Source organism: Pseudorca crassidens, chromosome 14, assembly GCF_039906515.1.
Source record: "Pseudorca crassidens isolate mPseCra1 chromosome 14, mPseCra1.hap1, whole genome shotgun sequence".
Lineage (NCBI taxonomy): Eukaryota > Metazoa > Chordata > Mammalia > Artiodactyla > Delphinidae > Pseudorca > Pseudorca crassidens.
The window spans coordinates 71,852,952-71,871,928 of record NC_090309.1 but is presented as its reverse complement, the minus strand read 5'-3'; the positions used below and the strand labels follow the sequence as shown (position 1 = coordinate 71,871,928).

Sequence of the window (18,977 nt, the reverse complement as noted above, 5' to 3'; positions counted from 1 at the left end):
ACAGACCTACTAGAGAATGGACTTGAGGATATGGGGAGGGGGAAGGGTAAGCTGTGACAAAGTGAGAGAGTGGCATGGACATATATACACTACCAAACGTAAAACAGATAGCTAGTGGGCAGCAGCCACATAGCACAGGGAGATCAGCTCCGTGGTCTGTGACCACCTAGAGGGGTGGGATAGGGAGGGTGGGAGGGAGGGAGACGCAAGAGGGAAGAGATATGGGAACATATGTATATGTATAACTGATTCACTTTGTTATAAAGCAGAAACTAACACACCATTGTAAAGCAATTATACTCCAATAAAGATGTTAAAAAAACAAAACAAAAACAAAAACAAAACACTGTTCTCTTTGTAGCATGTAGGTAGCACTCATAACCATTATTATTACAGTTTTAAAAAGCACTTCTCTAAATGCATTACAGAGAAGTTTAAGAATATTCTCAAGTATTCTTAGAACACTCAAGTTATTCCCTTTTTGTGGTACGCGGGCCTCTCACTGTTGTGGCCTCTCCCGTTGCGGAGCGCAGGCTCAGCGGCCATGGCTCACGGGCCTAGCCGCTCCGCAGCATGTGGGATCCTCCCGGACCAGGGCACAAACCCCTGTCCCCTGCATCGGCAGGTGGACTCTCAACCACTGCGCCACCAGGGAAGCCCTCAAGTTATTCCCTTTTAAAATATTCTTTACAGGATAAAATCCAGCCTCCTCAAGTCTAATTGGTTTAATGAGATAGGTGGAGGCCATTTCATGGGTCACAATTGCCAGTGGGAAGTAAATTAACCACACAATACCCAAGTCAAAAGTGAGGCTGGGTACCACTCTCTCTCCTTGTATCTTGGGTAGAATTAGTTTGGACCTTTATCTCAGAGCTCAAGAAAAATCTTACCAAATAGATTCGGTATTCAATTAAGAGCCTACTGTGTTTGGGCAACAGCAGAATATCTACATTAAAAATACGAAAGTAGGGCTTCCCTGGTGGCGTAGTGGTTAAGGATCCACCTGCCAATGCAGGAGACACGGGGTCGAGCCCTGGTCCAGGAAGATCCCACATGCCGCGGAGCAAATAAGACCGTGCACCATAACTACTGAGCCTGCGCTCTAGAGCCCACGAGCCACAACTACTGAGCCTGCATGCCAAAACTACTGAAGCCCACGGGCCTAGAGCCCGTGCTCTGCAACAAAGACGAGACGAGACACCGCAGTGAGAAGCCCACGCACCGCAACGAAGAGTAGCCCCCTGCTCGCCCCAACTAGAGAAAGCCTGTGCACAGCAACAAAGACCCAACGCAGCCAAAAATAAATAATAAATAAAATTTAAAAATATATATGAAAGTAAGAGAATTCCCTGGCAGTCCAGTGGTTAGGGCTCTACGCTTTCACTGCCGTGGACCCAGGTTCGATCCCTGGTCAGGGTACTAAGATCCTGCAAGCAGCACAGCGCGGCCAAAAAAAAAAATTATATATATAATATATATGTATATGAAAGTAAGCAAACGAACAACGTAAGAAAGTTAAAGTGGCTCTGATTTTGGATTATCAGAGCAATGCTGGCTTGTCAAAAAAAACCTGAAACAATTGAGAAATGTGTAATTTAGAGACTGAAAGTACTTATGGCTCCCTTTCTGGTCATAAAATGAACCAAACTATGTACCTTGCTTTTGAGTTGTTTACCGAAAAAGTGTTAGATTTCCTTTTTTTTAAAAAATGAAATGACCTCAACTTTTCATGTTGCTCTCAAATATACACACGAAAAGAAATATACAAAGAAGTTGTTTTTACTTGAACGTGGTTCTCAGATTGTTTTTCTTGAGAGTCTGTGAATTCAAACAAAATTTTAGACAGGAAATGTATTAAAGAATGGCCCAAGAAGTGAAAACAACCTCATATCCTTCAGTAGTAGAATGGATAAACAAACTGTAGATAGCTTTACTTCCATACTTTAAAACCACACAGAAATGAAAATGAACTAGATCTATATGTATTGATATAGATCAACCTCAAAACAATATTGAGTGTAAAAAATATTGTGAGAGGTTAGGAACAGCGGGATACTATTTAAGTACATACACACACACACACACACACACACACACACAAGCACAAAACAGTACTATATTGAATCTGGGTATGAACATATGTAATAGAAGTATAAAACAGGAACAGGAATAATAAACAACAACAAGATAGTGGCTAACTCTGGGAACAAATGGGAAAGAGATGGTGAAGAGCTGGAGCTTTAGCTGAAACATTTTTTAAAAAGCTATGAAGCACATATGGCAAAAGATTAACATCTGTTAATTACTGGTGGTGGGTATATGGATATCAAGTATATTCCTTTCTATATGTGATAGTTAAGATGGATAATGATGAAGATGATGATGCTAGATAGAGGGATGAGGAAATTTTCCTGGTCTTGACCTTGACTGTTAAGACAGCATTTGATTCATCCTTATGCTTTTTCTGCTAAAATATATGTATATATATATTATATATAAATATATGATGCAATATACGATATGTCTTTAAAAACACATAGGTGTCAAAAAAAAAAAACCCACATAGATGTCTTTTTTTCTTCCAGTTTGAATCATTTTAATATTTAAAGACAAAAAGTGAGTGCTGACTATTTTTTTCTATTATTTTTCTACTTTTTTTTAAAAACACATGCACAGAGGTCTAACAGCCAAAATGCACGTAGGAAATGAGCTCCTGCTCTGTCCCCCACAGTCCCATCCGGTGTTCGATGCTGCTGCCAGCCCACCCTCCTCTCCGTTCACAGTGGCTGATTTATGCTAAACTCTAATGCATCTGGTCTGTTTCGTAATGTGTGCATGTCTCTCCCCAGCATCTCCATTCTAAAATAAAAACCCAAGAGTCATTAAGGGCAGAGTACATCCCTCCCGCTGGTACCAGCTCCTACCCTACATCTTCAGGTTAGGAGCAATTCCGTGAAAGGAGTGGGTGGCCAGGGCTGGAGTACTGGTCTGCACTCTGCACTCTGTTGTCAGAGTGAGGACAGAAGATATTGGTCAGAACAGTGTGGAGAGCACAGATGAGCTTGGGACGCGCTCAGTGAGATAAAGTAGGGAGAATTCTCCTCACCAGGTTTAGAGAGATCAAGGTGTCAACATATAAAATAGAAACAAAAGTAATCCAAATGATCAGCAATTTGAACACTAATGAATTTCAAATGTTTCCTACCAAGACTCCTCAGATATTGCAGTAACAATCTAGACCTTTCCAGGAAGTGAAGGTAGAGCTCCAGGCATTCCTCCTGACAGCCCTGTGATGGGCCCTAGAAGCATCTTTTCAGTCTGGAAGACAACAGGAAAAGCCCAGATCAGGAAGGAAGTGGCCTCAAGCCACAAGGCTGCTCTGCAAAACCTGTACTTCATTGGAGCCACAAGGAGAGAGAAATGAAAAGAGGCTCCTGCCTTGGACTGGAGCCTCTTGGGGAACATCTCTGTCAGCCATGGTCTCCCATGGGGCCTCACCTCGCTCCTGTCTTGTCCCTGTCCAGCTCCTCCTCAGCTTCTCAGGCACCTTTCCAGAGCAATTCCTCTCCAGGGAGGGGACAGTGCTACAGCCGCCTCAGGGACCCCAGCCACAGATGCCTTCTCTTACGAGAAAAGTATGTCTTCTAATACACACCTAGGCTTTCATTTCTAAAAGAAAAGCCTTTACTTCTAGCAATTTATAAAATTTAAAGGGCAGTGCCTGTACAAAGATGGGATTTAAAAAAACTACCTATAAGAAATTTTTTATCCTACTTAATCCTCCCTTTGGTTTTTACCTATTTTCTTATTTGCAAGGCTTATTCCTTCACAGCAATTTGGGCTCTCGAGTCCATCTTAATGCCACCATTCTTTATTTCAATTTCTCTAGAGAAGCTGTTAATTCACTTTTTCCTGATTATCTGCCTACTGCTTTCAAGAGGGAACTTGCTGCCAGCTACTTGAAGCACTTGCTTCTCAAATTATCCCTTTAGCCTTTCCTATTCCTATTCTCATGCCAAACTAGGAAGAGAAATCCAACATGAGTAATGTGCTGATGCTTACATCAAGCCCTTATGATTATCTCCCCACCAACAGAGCACAGCTTATCCTTAATAACCACGCTGGTAACACAACGACCTGTTCCCTCCTACTTTATAAAATGGTAGAAATGTATAGTTTTATACTATATTTTAGAACTTTAGAGTTATACAGTTTTATCTTTGTACAACTTGCTATAATGTGCTGGCTGATATGCCTTTTAAAGTACTAAATTTGAAACAGCTTTACCTAAAATGATAAAAACCCATTAATTAAAAACCCCGAATTCATGATATTCCTTTGTCTTTCCCTTGGTTGCAAAAGAAGTATGTATGTGTTATTTTGTGCTTTTCTTTTTATTATAACACCAATAATCCACTTTGCCTTTTTTTTTGAGATGAAATTCACTTAACATAAAATTCACCATTCTAAAGGGTACATTTCAATGGTTTTTCATATATATTCACAATGTTATGCAGCCATCATCATGACCTAAGTCCAGAACACTTTCATCACCCCAAAAAGCAACCCCACGCCTGTTAATACTTATTCCCAATCCTCCTCACCCCCACTCCCTGGCTATCACTGATTTATTTTCTGTCTGTAGAGATTCGCCTCCTCTGGACATTTCATATACATGGAATTATACAATATAAAAAAGCAACGTAATATTTCTTTATTTCCTTCCATCAATTTAATTCAACAAAAGCTTACTGAGGGCTTATTAAGGACTAGGTATTATGCTAGGTTCAGGAGTATACGGGTGTGGTCCTTACCCACCAGGCACTTATAGTCCAGTAAAACAGATAAGAAAACAGATAATTTCACAACATGTAAGTATGAAGGAAGAGGTATGCACAGGATGCTGTCGGAGCACAGAGGGACAGGATTGTCTCTAGTGAGGGGAGGTAGGAGTAGGCTGGAAGGAAGCAATGAAACTTAAGGTGAATCTTGAAGACTGACAGGGAGTTAGCCAGGCATCAACAAAGGAACAGAAGCTTTAAAAGTACAGTCTGAAGTGGTTAAGGATTTATGAATAATCCTGTACTCCTGGGAGATGAAGTGTGTGTGTGTGTGTGTGTGTGTGTGTGTGTGTGTGTGTGTGTTGGGAGGAGGGGTCAGGGGTCAGAAAGAGAGAATAAGGACAAGAGTAATTCAAAGCAATCAAAGGAAGAGGAAGTTTCAAGGAAATAACCGTAGGCAGTGTAAGCTGATGAAAAATCAAATAAGACTGAAAGTGCCCATTTGCTTTACCAAGTAAGTGGAGGAGCCTGGAAGTAGCCATTTCAGTGGAGCTGGTGGGCTTGGAAACCAGACTGGAGAGGGTTGAACCATGAGTGGAGGTTTGGAAGTAAGGGACAGCTTGACTAGGTCTTGTGACGAAGAGTTCTACTGATTTAATTTCTTTTGCCATTCTTTTTCTGAGTATCTTAAAATAATTCAAGCATCATTCAGTGGTTTCCAAATCTCTTCCTAATGAAATCTACTGTCTTGTCTTTTAGCAGCTAATCTGAAGTGGTAGATTGTTTGCAAAGAGGGTCGCAATAACTCCTCCCATCCTTCTGCGCAGGCCCCAGGACCGGGTAACTCTGCCATTCCATCCATTAAGAGGTGGAATCTATTTCCCTTACCGTGAATATGGGTTGGCCTTGTGATTTGCTTTGTCCGGTACAATGAGACAGAAGTAACACTGTGTGACATCTGAGCCTCAGCCTTGAAATCTTGTAGCATCTACTTCTAACCTCTTAGAATAATAAGTCCAGCAAGACCAGCAGAACTGCCCAGCTAAGCCCAGCCTAAACTGCTCACCCACAGAATTATGAGTAAATAAAATGGTTGTTATTATAGGCTACTAAGTTTTGAGCGATTTGTTATGTGGCAGTAAATCACTTTGGCATCTGCTCAAATTTTTTCAATTAAAAAAATTTTTTTCAATTAAAAAAATTTTTTTCAATTAAAAAAAATTTTTAAAACACCTATGTGTTTTAATTAAAAAATTTTTTTTGGCTGGGCTGTGCAGCTTGTGGGATCTTAGTTCCCCGACCAGGGATTGAACCCGGGCCCTCGGCAGTGAAAGCACAGAGTCCTAACCACTGGATGGCCAGGGAATTTCCCTGCTCAATTTTTTAAAGTGTGTTTTCTTGCAGCTTATGCCTACCAATACAACATTTCCTTATTAAAGGCTACGTATCATTAGTATACTCAGAGAGTTTTTTCTGCACTCCATCAAAATACAAAGTCAATTCCTACGAAATCTCGAAGTCTTTACTTAATTTTCTTTTGATTCCAACCATTTGTTTCCTGTCTTCAAGTCAATTCTCTGTCCGAGATTTTAACAGCGAATTTTTAAAAAGGAGAGGAGGGGTGAGAGGAGGAAGGAAGAAAGAGGGCATCTGTGAAGAGCCAGGGCATTGGATAAGACCAGCCATTCACAGAATGTAGTACTATACTCCTTGCCTGGGGTCCATGTTTTATCCAACTTTGTATCTCCAAGGTATGCCATGGTATCTGGATTTGGTGCACAGCTAATGTTCAACAAGGATACATGAAGAGATAATGAAGTTGCTATTTTTATACATTGTTTCATATTTGTATGTCTTGTTCCCTAACTGCTGCTAGAGTTCTAGTCAAGCAGCCTGCACAGCCTTGGGTATATCACGAAAGATTTCAAAGCATTATGGTAGTAGATATCTATGTTGGCAACTATTACCTCAATCCCTGCCCCAGGTTTTTGAGGATTCTTACAGGAAAATGGATCACAGCAAACTTTCCTACTCACTTGCTCCTCTTAGGGTTTTTTGTTTGTTTGTTTTGTTTTGTTTTTGCTAGTATCTTTCTCTTCCACCCAAACTAAGTAACCATCCATCTCAACTCCAATTATCTCAAAGTTTCATGAAGACAAAAATGATCCCTACCCAAAAATGGAGTCCCTTGCTTGGCTGTATGTTCAAATTGAAGAAAGAAAGAAAGAAAAGAAAGAAAAGAAAGAAAAGAAAGAAAGGAAGAAAGAAAGAAAGAAAGAAAGAAAGGAAGGAAGGAAGAAAGAAAGGAAGGAAGGAAGGAAGAAAGGAAGGAAGGAAGGAAGAAAGAAAGAAAGAAAGAAAGAAAGGAAGGAAGAAAGGAAGGAAGGAAGGAAGGAAGAAAGGAAGGAAGGAAGGAAGGAAGAAAGAAAGAAAGAAAGGAAGGAAGAAAGGAAGGAAGAAAGGAAGGAAGGAAGGAAGGAAGGAAGGAAGGAAGGAAGAAAGGAAGGAAGGAAGGAAGAAAGAAAAAGAAAGAAAGAAAGGAAGGAAGAAAGGAAGGAAGAAAGGAAGGAAGGAAGGAAGGAAGGAAGGAAGGAAGGAAGAAAGGAAGGAAGGAAGGAAGAAAGAAAGAAAGAAAGAAAGAAAGGAAGGAAGAAAGGAAGGAAGAAAGGAAGGAAGGAAGGAAGGAAGGAAGGAAGGAAGGAAGGAAGGAAGGAAGGAAAAAGAAAGGAAAAAAGAAAGAAAGAAAGGAAGAAAGAAAGGAAAATAGTGGTTACACTTGGTTATATTTACAGACCTGACATTAGATGAGGCAAACAGGAATAAGGAGAGAGGCATGACAGGGGTGAAACCACTATGGCTACCCATCTGAATGATTAGTAGTTGGTTTAACTACAGTTCTGCTTCCATTTTATTTTATTTTTAAAAAATATTTATTTATTTATTTCTTACTTCCATTTTAGTGTAGCAATAATGGGGAGGAGGATGTGTGTGTAGGAGAGGTATCAATTCTCTCTCTGCTCAGAAAATACAGATGTTGGGTCACTATCAGAACTTCAGAGAATGCTGACTATAAGACTCTGCCCACTGTAAAACTTTGCTGAGATCAGTTTTTAAAAATAATTCTCCTTTTATTTAATAGTCATGCTCATGAATAATGGACTTACAAGAGAAATAATCACTCATCTTCAAAACAAGAATGGCAAGTATATAGAGGGTCTGGATTTTATTCTTACCTCATATCACACTGGGCCTCCAGGTCCCTCTGAATCTTTACACTGCTTCTTTTGGTTTTGAATGACTATTGACACCACTGACTTGGTGTTCAAGGGTTAAGAGCACAAAAATGGCCAGAGAACCATTGGAGAACCAGTGGAGGTGAGTGGGATGATGAGTCACAGAATCATGGAGATAATACCCTCCTCCACTGACATGGGAAGTAGAAGGTACAGAGCAGCACTACTTTATGCTGAAACTCAGTATACTGCACAGCCCTTTCCTGTGATAAAGCATTTGATTGTCCCACTCAAATACAGTACTCATTCTTACCTAGTAGGATTATTTTTGAAAAATGTAAAACACAGCAAAAACCGGGCAGACAAAACCCAACCTGAGAAGGTTTACGCTAGCCAGGGAATTTCATTTTTAAGAAACAATGAGCAACATAATGACTCTGTTCAGTTCTTTCCTAGTTTTTCTTTCCCCCCACTCCAGACTTGATTAAAAACTAACCTGTGAATTTTCTTTTTTAAAACATCTTACCATGGTAACTTGTAGAAGCATGGTGCAGTGGAAAAATTATTCAACTAGAAGTTTGATGACCTGTTCTCTTATTCCAGCTTTACCATAAACTTTTGGGCAAGTTTTCCCAAAAACTTGCCCAAATGTAATTCTTCTGTTGTTCTGTTCTGTACAATTAGAACAACTACCCAGCCACGGTGCAGGGTTGTTAGGATATCTAGTGAGATGTCAAACTGCTTTGAGTTTATGAATATAAGGCTTTATCATTGTTTAAAAATAAAAACCCAATCAGTATCTTTTTACAAGCTTCCTTGGGAAGTCTTGCCTATTTTTATGTCTTTAATAACTTATATTGGAGTTACTAACTGTATTAGTCCTTAACTAACTCCCAATTTTCTAGATATCTCCATTTATCTGACTCTGTCTTACTTCTGACTAAGTAAAACAGGAATTGTAGGAATTATACCATTTCCCCCACACCCCAACCCAGGTTATATTAGGAAATTGATAACATTGTTCTAGCACAAATATCTTTTATGATTATTATTCTGGAAGGCAAAAAGCCTGACCTTGAGTGTATGAGATAAAGAAGAGAGGAACTTCAGTGGATGAGGAGGCAGACCAAGGAAGCAAGCAATAGCAAACTGTGCTCAGTATTGTGGTACAGAAGGAAGAGACAGCATGGGGTAGAGAAGGGACTGGCCAGGCCAATATGAAGTGGTCCCTGGCAGCTCTGGGCTGCCTTAGGGATAACTGCGCCCTCGAATGGAATTCAGGAAAGAGGAGCCGGGAAGGTGATTCACTTGCAAAGGCAAACTTGTTTACTGGACAATTTTCTCTTCCTGGGTGAGAGTACCTGGTAAAACTCACCCAGGTCCAGAATTCATGGGGTTTTGGAAAAATAATATCTTATATTTGTATGGGTTTAATTTAACAGGCTTATGCCATACCACTTCACGTGCTCTATGAAATAACTATAAGGTAGGACAAGAATTATGATCACTTTACAGATCAGTTGATCTCATCTTAGAGAAGTTAAATGATATAGTTTAATTAAATTTCAGAGATAAATAGGATCTTAGAGATTTAGTCTAATGCCCACTCTTTAAAAAAGAGAACATGTTATGTGACTTCCCTGATGGCACAGTGGTCAAGAATCCACCTGCCAATGCAGGGGACACAGGTTCGAGCCCTGGTCCGGGAAGATCCCACATGCCGCGGAGCAACTAAGCCCATGCACCACAACTACTGAAGCCCGCATGCCTAGAGCCCGTGCTCCGCAACAAGAGAAGCCACCACAATGAGAAGCCCGCGCACCGTGACAAAGAATAGCCCCCACTCACCGCAACTAGAGAAAGCCCGCACAACAAAGACCCAACGCAGCCAATAAATAAATAAATAAATAAATAAATACTCAATGTGATTTAAAAAAAAAAGAGAGAAAGAACACGTTTAGGTGAAGTAAGCTGTCTAGGATCACACAGCCAGTACGTGTGTGTACAGATGTCAGTACAGATGTCAAAGTATAGACAAAGTTCTGTGTTATGTTTTAGTTTAGAAATTCTCAGACTGACTCATAATTGATTCAAACTTGTCACAATCTTCTGCTAGAAGAGAGGCAGCAAATTGTAACTGCTTTCACAAAATTAAAAGCTGCTCTTTTTAAAACACTGCTTTTGAAGAAAATGTTAGAGAGGTAGGAAAAAATTTTACAAAATCAGAAGTGTCACTTTGAATTTGCTTCATCTGAAGTGATTAACAATAACTGCAGTTTATGAGCTACTATTAGGTGCACGTACTCAAGTCACATTTTATGGCTTTTCACAATTAACTAAATATCTTTTACAAGTATGAAGTTTATATGCCAGATCCGTAACCACAGGTCTTATATTAAAAATCATTTAGGGCTTCCCTGATGGCACAGTGGTTAAGAATTCGCCCGCCACTGCAGGCGACAGGGGTTTGAGCCCTGGTCCGGGAAGATCCCACATGCTGCGGAGCAACTAAGCCTGGGTGCCACAACTACTGAGCCTGCGCTCTAGAGCTCGTGCGCCACAACTACTGAGCCTGTGCTCTAGAGCCCGCATGCCTAGAGCTTGTGTTCCGCGAGGCCACCACGATGAGAGGCCCGCGCACTGCAATGAAGAGTACCCCCCGCTCCCCACAACTAGAGGACGCCTGTGTGCAGCCACGAAGACCCAACGCAGCCAAAAATAAAATAAAGTGGATTTCTATAAAAGAATTAAAAAATAAAAATCATACAAGTATTTTTTCTCTCCATATTGATTAAAAGAAACACATAATAGAGGAAATCTATAGTGTATTACTTGGGAGAATAGCTTCAGTCTGATTAACAGATTTGTCTAAAATTCCAATTCAGTTTTCTTATTAATACAGAGAGGATTTAAATACAGTACCTGCACAAAGAAAATACTTTCATAAGGAGGTGGTTTCATAGTTTTCCTTTCATTAGAGCCAACTTCCTTCTTAAAGGGAGGTTCACATTTCCAATGTCCTTTTCAAAGCTGGGCACTTCACAGTGTATCAGAGATCTTTGCTCACTCATTCAGCAGAAGGTGTTGACCATGTACCATTTGCAAGCTGCTAAGCTATGGGACATGGGGAAAATTAGGTTGTATAAGATACAAATCCTCCCCTTAGGGCAAGTGAGGGAAAATAATACCCAAATTTATTGCTCATCTACCATGCCCCAAGTATGATGATAGATGTTTTATATCTATTACCTCGTAAGAATCTTTATTTATTTATTTATTTATTTATTTATTTATTTATTTATTTATTTATTTTTGGCTGTGTTGGGTCTTCGTTGCTGCGCGGGTTTTCTCTAGTTGCAGCGAGTGGGGGCTGCTCTTTGTTGTGGTGTGCGGGCTTCTCATTGCGGTGGCTTCTCTTGTTGCGGAGCATGAGCTCTAGGTGCGTGGGCTTCAGTAGTTGTGACACGCGGGCTCAGTAGTTGGGGCTCTTAGGCTCTAGAGTGCAGGCTCAGTAGTTGTGGTGCACGGGCTTAGTTGCTCCGTGGCATGTGGGATCTTCCCGGACCAGGGCTCGAACCCGTGTCCCCTGCATTGGCAGGTGGATTCTTAACCACTGCGCCACCAGCGAAGTCCCTATCTCGTGAGAATCTTAAAGTTTAGAAGGTAAGACATATGCAGAAACAATAATATACTTGACATATATTGAGTCCTCAATTAGTATTTGTTGAATGAATGAATGCAAAGAACATAAGAGATCTCAAAATAATTGCCCTTGTTTCAGAGTCCCAGAGAGATTGAGAGGCTCCCTTATGTGGTGGCTTTCCATACCAGAGACCAAGTTTGGGTTCACCATTTCTGAGCTGTGTAATTAAGTGATCCTGGTCAGGTTAGGTAGTCAGAATTTTGATTTCCTAATCTGCAAAGTGGGTAAAATGCCTTCCGTTTCTCACCGTGTTGTTACAGGGGTTGGTGATAAGCTATGTAAATTTCCCCACCTATAAGGCGATCAATAAATGGTAGCAACTATTACCATTATTCAATTTTATTATTAGTCTGATACACACTAGCCATCGATCTAGTGTTCTTTTCGTAATTGTCTCCAGTTATGTAAACGCACTTCTTGCAAACGCATTTAAGGACCCCTAGAGACTCAGGGATCAGTGTTTTTATCTGGTCGGGAGACACTGGCAATCTTCATTTGGAACAGAGCAATAAATAGAGCGGAGTGTGTCCAAGGTTCACAAACAACGCTGTCCCTAGGGGTTTGTCTCCAAAGCTCTTTCACGCCCCTTTACCGACTGCAAAAAGCCTCTCACTGGCTTCTCTACAGCAAATTACGTTCACTAAGCTACAGCGTGCAGCGCACTGTGCCAGGAGCTGTAAGCGGGCTGAGCACAGACGCTTTGTCTGCTTTTACTTCACGGCTTGGGGGAACTAAGCCCTCTTTCCTGAGGTACTGCTGACTGATTCGCACGCAATCACCCTACCCCACCCCCCCAAGACTAAAAAGGTAACCCCAAAGCTCTACCCAGGTACAGATGCCACATCACCGCCAGCACACCCCAAAGACGAAGAGCAAGGCCTCCTGGGAAACTGACCTTTCACCTCCCCTCTTGCCTTACCTCAACTCACCAATTTTGACGCTAGCTAATAAAGCGACGAGGAAGCCTAGAAGGCGGAACTTAGTGGCTACCGATCTACGCTGATTGGACTGCGACTGCGCGAAGGGGGAACCGCGTGAGCCTGCTAGCTACACCCCCTCGGTGGGCGGGGAGAAGTGGGGGCTGCGCTTGCGCTCTGGGAGGCGGCGGAAGTGGCTGGGGTGGTTACGCGTGCGCGGTGGGCGGAGCACGGCTTTTCCAGCTCCTTTGCCAGCCCAGGTCTTCCCAGTCTTGCCCAGCTGGTGTGGTGCTCGTGTTTCCCCATCTCGTCGTGGAGCGTCGCTGCCGAGTGGGCGCTAGTGTTCGCGTCGTCATGGCTGGTTACGAATACGTGAGCCCGGAGCAGCTGGCCGGCTTTGATAAATACAAGGTAGCGCGGGCCCCGCGGACTCCACTCTCCCTGCTGGTCCCGGCCTCTCCTAGGCGCCTAAGGGGCCGGCGCGGTCCGTGTCACCTTGTGCCGCGTGGCTCCGGGCAGGCTGAAGGGAGTTTCTCCGTGGGTCCTGCCGAGTGCTGGGGCTTTGGGGTCGGGGAGCGTGGGAGCATCCTAGGCCCGCCGCTCCGACTCGGTACCCTCCCGGGGGATTGCCTTTTCTTTAGGAGACCGGTCGACGAGAGTGGAGCGAGAGAATTCCCTTCGCTTCTTTACTTCGTTATTATTATTATTTTTAGTCCCCTGAGAGGTGATGCAGTTCCCTTCGGTGGTGTCTTAATTGTCTTCATTTTAATGAAGAAGTTTCTACTCGGCTCTCTTGCGTTCAACTTCGGAGATGGAGAGAATCATTTGGCAGATGAGGCCCGGGGAGGGAGAGTGACTGCTGGGGCCAAACTGCTGATGCGCTCGCTTCCACTCCCAGGAAAGAGGCGCCTGGGCGGCCAGTGAAGTACGTGTGCACAGGCAGGAACTGGAACTGTGTAGTGGAAAGAGCGCGGGCTTTGGAGTACATATAAACCTGATACCGAACCTGATACCAGAATCTAATTTCTTTATTTGGCTTTGGGCCAAATAATAGTCTCTACGATGCGGAATGATTATGAGAATTGGAGAAGCGCCTAGTACATAATGGGCCTCCAGTAAATGCTGGTTGTTCACTTTCCTTCACGTACGGTTCTCCTCCACGACTCCCTTATCAGTGAATGACTCCACTATCCGTCCAGTCAGTTGCCCAAGCCCCACATCTGGGCAGTAACCTTTCGTCCTTGCTACCTGAGTCGCTTTCACTACTGAGTCCTCTACCCCACCCACCAGCCGGTGAATCACCAGGTCCTGTATGTTCTGTAATTTTTAGCCTAAAGTAGGAAGATGGTTCCATTACCACTCTCCCCAGATATACTTTAATCTTTTAATTTTAGAATGGTTCTAGAATATTTTAGAATAGATTTACAGAAAAATTGTGAAGATCGTACATACAGAGTTCCCATATACTCCACACCCGGTTTTCCCTGTTATTAACATCTTATGGTACATTTGTCACAATTAATGAACCGATATTTACACATTATTATTAACGTAGGCGCATACTTTATTCAGATCTCCTTAGTTTTCACCTGATGTTCTTTTTCTGTTCTGGGATCTCATCCAGAGTACCACATCACATTTACTCATCACGTCTCAAGGCTCCTCTTGGCTATGACAATTTCTCAGACTTTTCTTGTTTTTGATAACCTTGACAGTTTTGAGGAGTTCTGGTCAGGTATTGTGTAGAATGTCCCTCAATTGGGATTTGTCTGATGTTTTTCTCATGATTAGACAAGGGTCATGGGGTTTGGGGGGGAAGACCACAGGGTTGAAGTGCCTTTCTCATTGTGAGAAGAGTACATGTCACCATGTCATCGGCATGACTTATCACTGTTGATGTTGACTTTGATCACCTTGCTGAGGTAGTTTTTGTCAGGTTTCTCTTTGAAAGGAAGTCAGTATGCGCAGCCCTCACTTAAGGAGTGGAGAGTTATGCTGCACCTCCTTGAGGGCGGAGTGTTGACATAATTTATTTGGATTTCTGCGTGGAAGATTTATCTTTTCTTCCCAATGTATATTTATTCAATGATTTATTTATATCAGTATGAATTCATGGATATTTATTTTACACTTTGGGTTATAATCCAATACTACTTGATATGGTTGCTTGCACACATCCACTTTTGCCCTTCTAGTTCTTTATGCTTCGTAGTGATCTTTTAAAAAAATGTACATCTGGTCACATCACTCCTTTGCTTAAAATCCTCCATCGTCTTCCCTTTGCTCTTGGAATGAAGTCCAAAAATCCAGAACATGATCTGCATGGCTCTGAATGACCTGGCCCTCGTCTGTCTGTGTCATCAGCTTCATGTCATGCCACTCACTGTCTACCCCTCCCAACATTAGCAGCCATCTCCCTCGTCCCCTTTTTTTTCAGATCTTCAAGTAATGTTGTTACGTCTGCCAGGAATGTAGCTGCCCATTTATGTTCATCTTCGCATCTTAAATATTCCTCAGAGAAGCATTCCCTAAGTATCTCATTCCCCTTAAGTGTGCTCTCACAGTACCCTCTGCTCCTGTATGGAGTTAGTTCTTTAGGTGTTTCCCCATTAGAATGCAGTACCCAAGTGGTTACGCTTGTCTTATGGATCGCCATGACCTGAGCACAGTGCTTCTGTGCATAGGCATCCAGTAAACATTTGTGGAATGAATGAATAACTGAGAAGAGTCGTAGTGGATCTTGTCAAACTGGAATTGGGATAACTGTTAAGAGACCTTACAAGGTCACATAGTGCGTTCCTCTGCCTTCAAGCAATGTGGTACCATACCAGTTTGAACTGAGGTGCTGACTTGTCTGAACATTTTAAGTCGAAATTTAACCCAGTGCAGGGCTTTCACTAAAGAAGGTTGTTAACCTAGATACCTCTTGTTTTCCCTTAAGCTCCACCACCTTTCTGTTACCTCTTCTGCACTGTAAATATTGACTTTTTATATAAATATAAAACTTTTTCTTCCTTACTAGGATCTGGCTTTCTAGTAGGTGCCAATAGACTAGCTGTTTCATTTGCAGCATTGTCTGTAATAGGGAATCTTCTTCTTTTTTTTTTTATAAGCTGTCTTTCCTAGATTTGTATTTCCGACTAGATAGGTGTCCTAATTTACAGAAAATTTTAGTGTGATTTTTCCATTCCTATTTTTCCCTCTTCTGTTATCTGACTCACTTCCTGTGTCTGAGAGCAGATTTCCTATCATCTTGGAAAACAAAGGTCAATTTAGCCAGCATCCAATGTTCACTAAAACGTAGTTTATTGATGTTATTTTAGTTATAATGAGGCTTCCTTTAAAAAACTGGGGGTGGGGTGTGTGGCACAAATTTATAACCTAAACTTCTTCTAGTAGAAGGTTCTTTACTCAGTACTGCGTTCATATTAAAAAAATATGAATCCAAAGGTCCAAAGGAAAAAAGTCTGTGTGGTCAGTTTAACTGGAACATGAATTGCACCTAGAGACCTTTGCTTCCTGAAGATCACCCATTCCCATTATGTGGGCTTCGACAGTGAGTGCTTTGTAAATGCTGATCGCATTAAAACAGCTTTTGAGGAAGATCATCCCATAAATGGGTAAAGACCCAAAACACTCAAAAGAGATTTTTATTCCCTGATGTGACCCTGTGTATTAAAACAAAGAGTTGTAGAGAAAAATTGGTACTATAAAAGCAGCTGGTGGAAAAATTACTTTTGAACCAGTTTAATTTCTTTATCTTCCCTAGAGGTACATCTGAGGAGCTACAGTTGGAAACCTGGCGGTTATTCAGAATAACTCCTGAAAGGAGCGCACACATGGAGTAGTAATTAGGTTTCTGTAGTAAGAAACTGTTAAGACAATTGATTTTGAGTATAGAAGAAAGCATGGGATGGATTCTGTGTTATATGCTCTCTAAACACTTGTGTTCTTCATTGTGTTACCCCAGCCTTATCAAACAGTTGAATAATTCGTTGAGTGTCTGCCCTCTCTGTTAGGATATGAGCTCTGGGAGGGCACATCCTACAGCTCTCTTGTTCCATGTGACCAAGGTCTGGCACATGAACAGAGTAGGCATTTGACAAATATTTGTTGAAGGAATGCAAGTGTAAAAGAATAAAAACCGTTTTGGAAGTATGGTAAAATGGAGCTGTGCACCTCCTGGAAATCGGAAGGATACTTTTGTATTTTGAATGTGAAGATGTAGAAAGTTTAACCACCATTGTTCTCTGTTGCTTATTAATGTACCTTCAGACAGTTATGTTGAGGGATTTCACTCTCATGAGGCTTATCATCCCTTCTCTCTTCGTACCCTATCTTTAGTTGAAGGATTTCCCCACTTATCTGAGGGTGAAACTTCTATTGTGGTATACCTAATCTGACCTAAGGAAGGCTTAGTTCTAATTGATAGTGTAGCAGCTAGTTTCAAATTGTATCATATCATTTTGCTTCAGAGAGGAAGTGTTCTGTGCAATACCTTGTTTGGTTTCAAGAATATAATTTTATGATGAATTGGCTTCTGCTATTCTGGTAGTTAATTAACTTGACTGTCAACAATAGCCTGATTACAGGAATTGTGATAATTGTGAATTTAGGTGGGAAGGAGAGGCTGCATACATCTTGATGGTAATGCTAAAGAACTGGAATCTGGCCTGCACCCTTACTGGTTCATGCAGTTTGATTTTGTTTATTCAGTAAGCATTGATTCAGGGCCTGCTCTGGGTCAGACATGGCACTGGGGCTGCAAAATTAAGCTAAGCTAGAATTCCTGACTTCAAGGAACTCAGTTTGGTGGCATATGGGCAAGGAAATAAACAGATATAAAGAATTAATAAATACAGTTAGGTAAGTGTTGGGTGCTGTGGGAGAGAAGGAAGCAGCTCCAGGGAGTAAGGGTTAAAGCTGAGAAAGGCTTCAGAGAGGGGATGGAGGGGAAGGCAGAGCTCAGTCTAGAGGATGAAGCTGAGTAGGCCCCAGTTCTTACCAGGTGAAGAGGGGAGAAAAGGCATCCCAGCACTGGAGAGCAGTGGGGTGAGTGCACAGGGGTTGAGGCCTGAGAGTATTTTCTGGGAACCGTAAGATGTTAGGTGTTGGGACTTAGTGGTGGAGTGTCCAGAGAAGAGACTGGAGAGGGAGGCGGGGCCCCCTCAGAGGGGGATGATTTGATGTAAAGGATTTCTGGATTTTACCCTGTAGATCATTGTTTCTGTGGTCCAAGGACTATTGGCTTTAGAATCACCTGGGGAAAGTGTTTAGCCAATTTCTAGGTCCATTTTGGGAGGTTCAGATCGGGTAGGTTGCTGTGATATTCATGTTAGACACATACCTCAAGTGGTTCTTAGGTACATGGTAATGCTATAGGTTTGGGGAGCCACTTACAAATTTTAAACAGGATCAGATTTTAATTTTAGGAAGCTCACCCTGGCAACTAGAAAATGAATGGAGAGCAGGGGAGGTAGGGGTGATCTGGAGACCTTTTAGGATCCTCCCAGATAAAATTGGGTCAGAAATGAGGAAGGCTTGAATCAAAGCAGTGGGGATAGAAGGGGAGATGGGAATCTAAAGGTCAGAACTGGTTAACCTGCCCACTGAATTTGGCCAGCAGATATATTTAATTTGGCTCACACCTACTTTGTTTCAAAAATTAGTATCTTCCCCATAAAAGCCCAGATTTCTGGATTCTCTTGAAAAACTAAAATAGTGGATAACATAGGCCCTGACAAGAATCTCCTGAAGCTGAATAGTGCTTGCCCTCTTCAAAAAGGGTATTTGTGATACAGTCACTATGGAGAACAGTGTGGAGGTTCCTTAAAAAACTACAGATAGAACTACCATACGACCCAGCAATCCCACTACTGGGCATATACCCTGAGAAAACCATAATTCAAAAAGAGTCATGTACCAAAATGTTCATTGCAGCTCTATTTACAATAGCCAGGACATGGAAGCAACCTAAGTGTCCATCATAGGATGAATGAATAAAGAAGATGTGGCACATATATACAATGGAATATTACTCAGCCATAAAAAGAAACGAAATTATTTGTAGTGAGGTGGATGGACCTAGAATCTGTCATACAGAGTGAAGTCAGAAAGAGAAAGACAAATACCGTATGCTAACACATATATATGGAATCTAAGGAAAAAAAAAAAAAAGGTCATGAAGAACCTAGGGTAAGATGGGAATAAAGACACAGACCTACTAGAGAATGGACTTGAGGATATGGGGAGGGGGAAGGGTAAGCTGTGACAAAGTGAGAGAGTGGCGTGGACATATATACACTACCAAACGTAAAATAGATAGCTAGTGGGAAGCAGCCAC

The 18,977-nt window shown here is 41.8% G+C and overlaps 2 protein-coding genes across 5 annotated transcripts in view; one reads left to right on the top strand and one right to left on the bottom strand.

Moving 5' to 3' along the window:
* The window catches only part of ADGRF3 (adhesion G protein-coupled receptor F3), a 30,204-nt gene extending 17,412 nt beyond the window's left edge, over positions 1 to 12,792 (bottom strand). Inside the window, exons 1-3 of the mRNA XM_067703504.1 lie at positions 12,543 to 12,792; positions 11,785 to 11,874; positions 3,206 to 3,318 (exon numbers count right to left, since the gene is read on the bottom strand). The gene's annotated coding sequence lies outside the window, so the exon portion shown is untranslated. The remainder of the gene's footprint in view (positions 1 to 3,205; positions 3,319 to 11,784; positions 11,875 to 12,542) is intronic.
* A 119-nt stretch (positions 12,793 to 12,911) lies between these two features.
* Positions 12,912 to 18,977, top strand: part of SELENOI (selenoprotein I) — a 41,250-nt gene continuing 35,184 nt past the window's right edge. For all 4 annotated transcript variants that reach the window (XR_010934111.1, XM_067703501.1, XM_067703502.1 and 1 more), the window contains exon 1: positions 12,912 to 13,045. Coding sequence is in view for 3 of the 4 variants with exons in the window: in XM_067703501.1 (XP_067559602.1) it covers positions 12,989 to 13,045 (57 nt within the window). In the remaining variant the exon portion in view is untranslated. The remainder of the gene's footprint in view (positions 13,046 to 18,977) is intronic.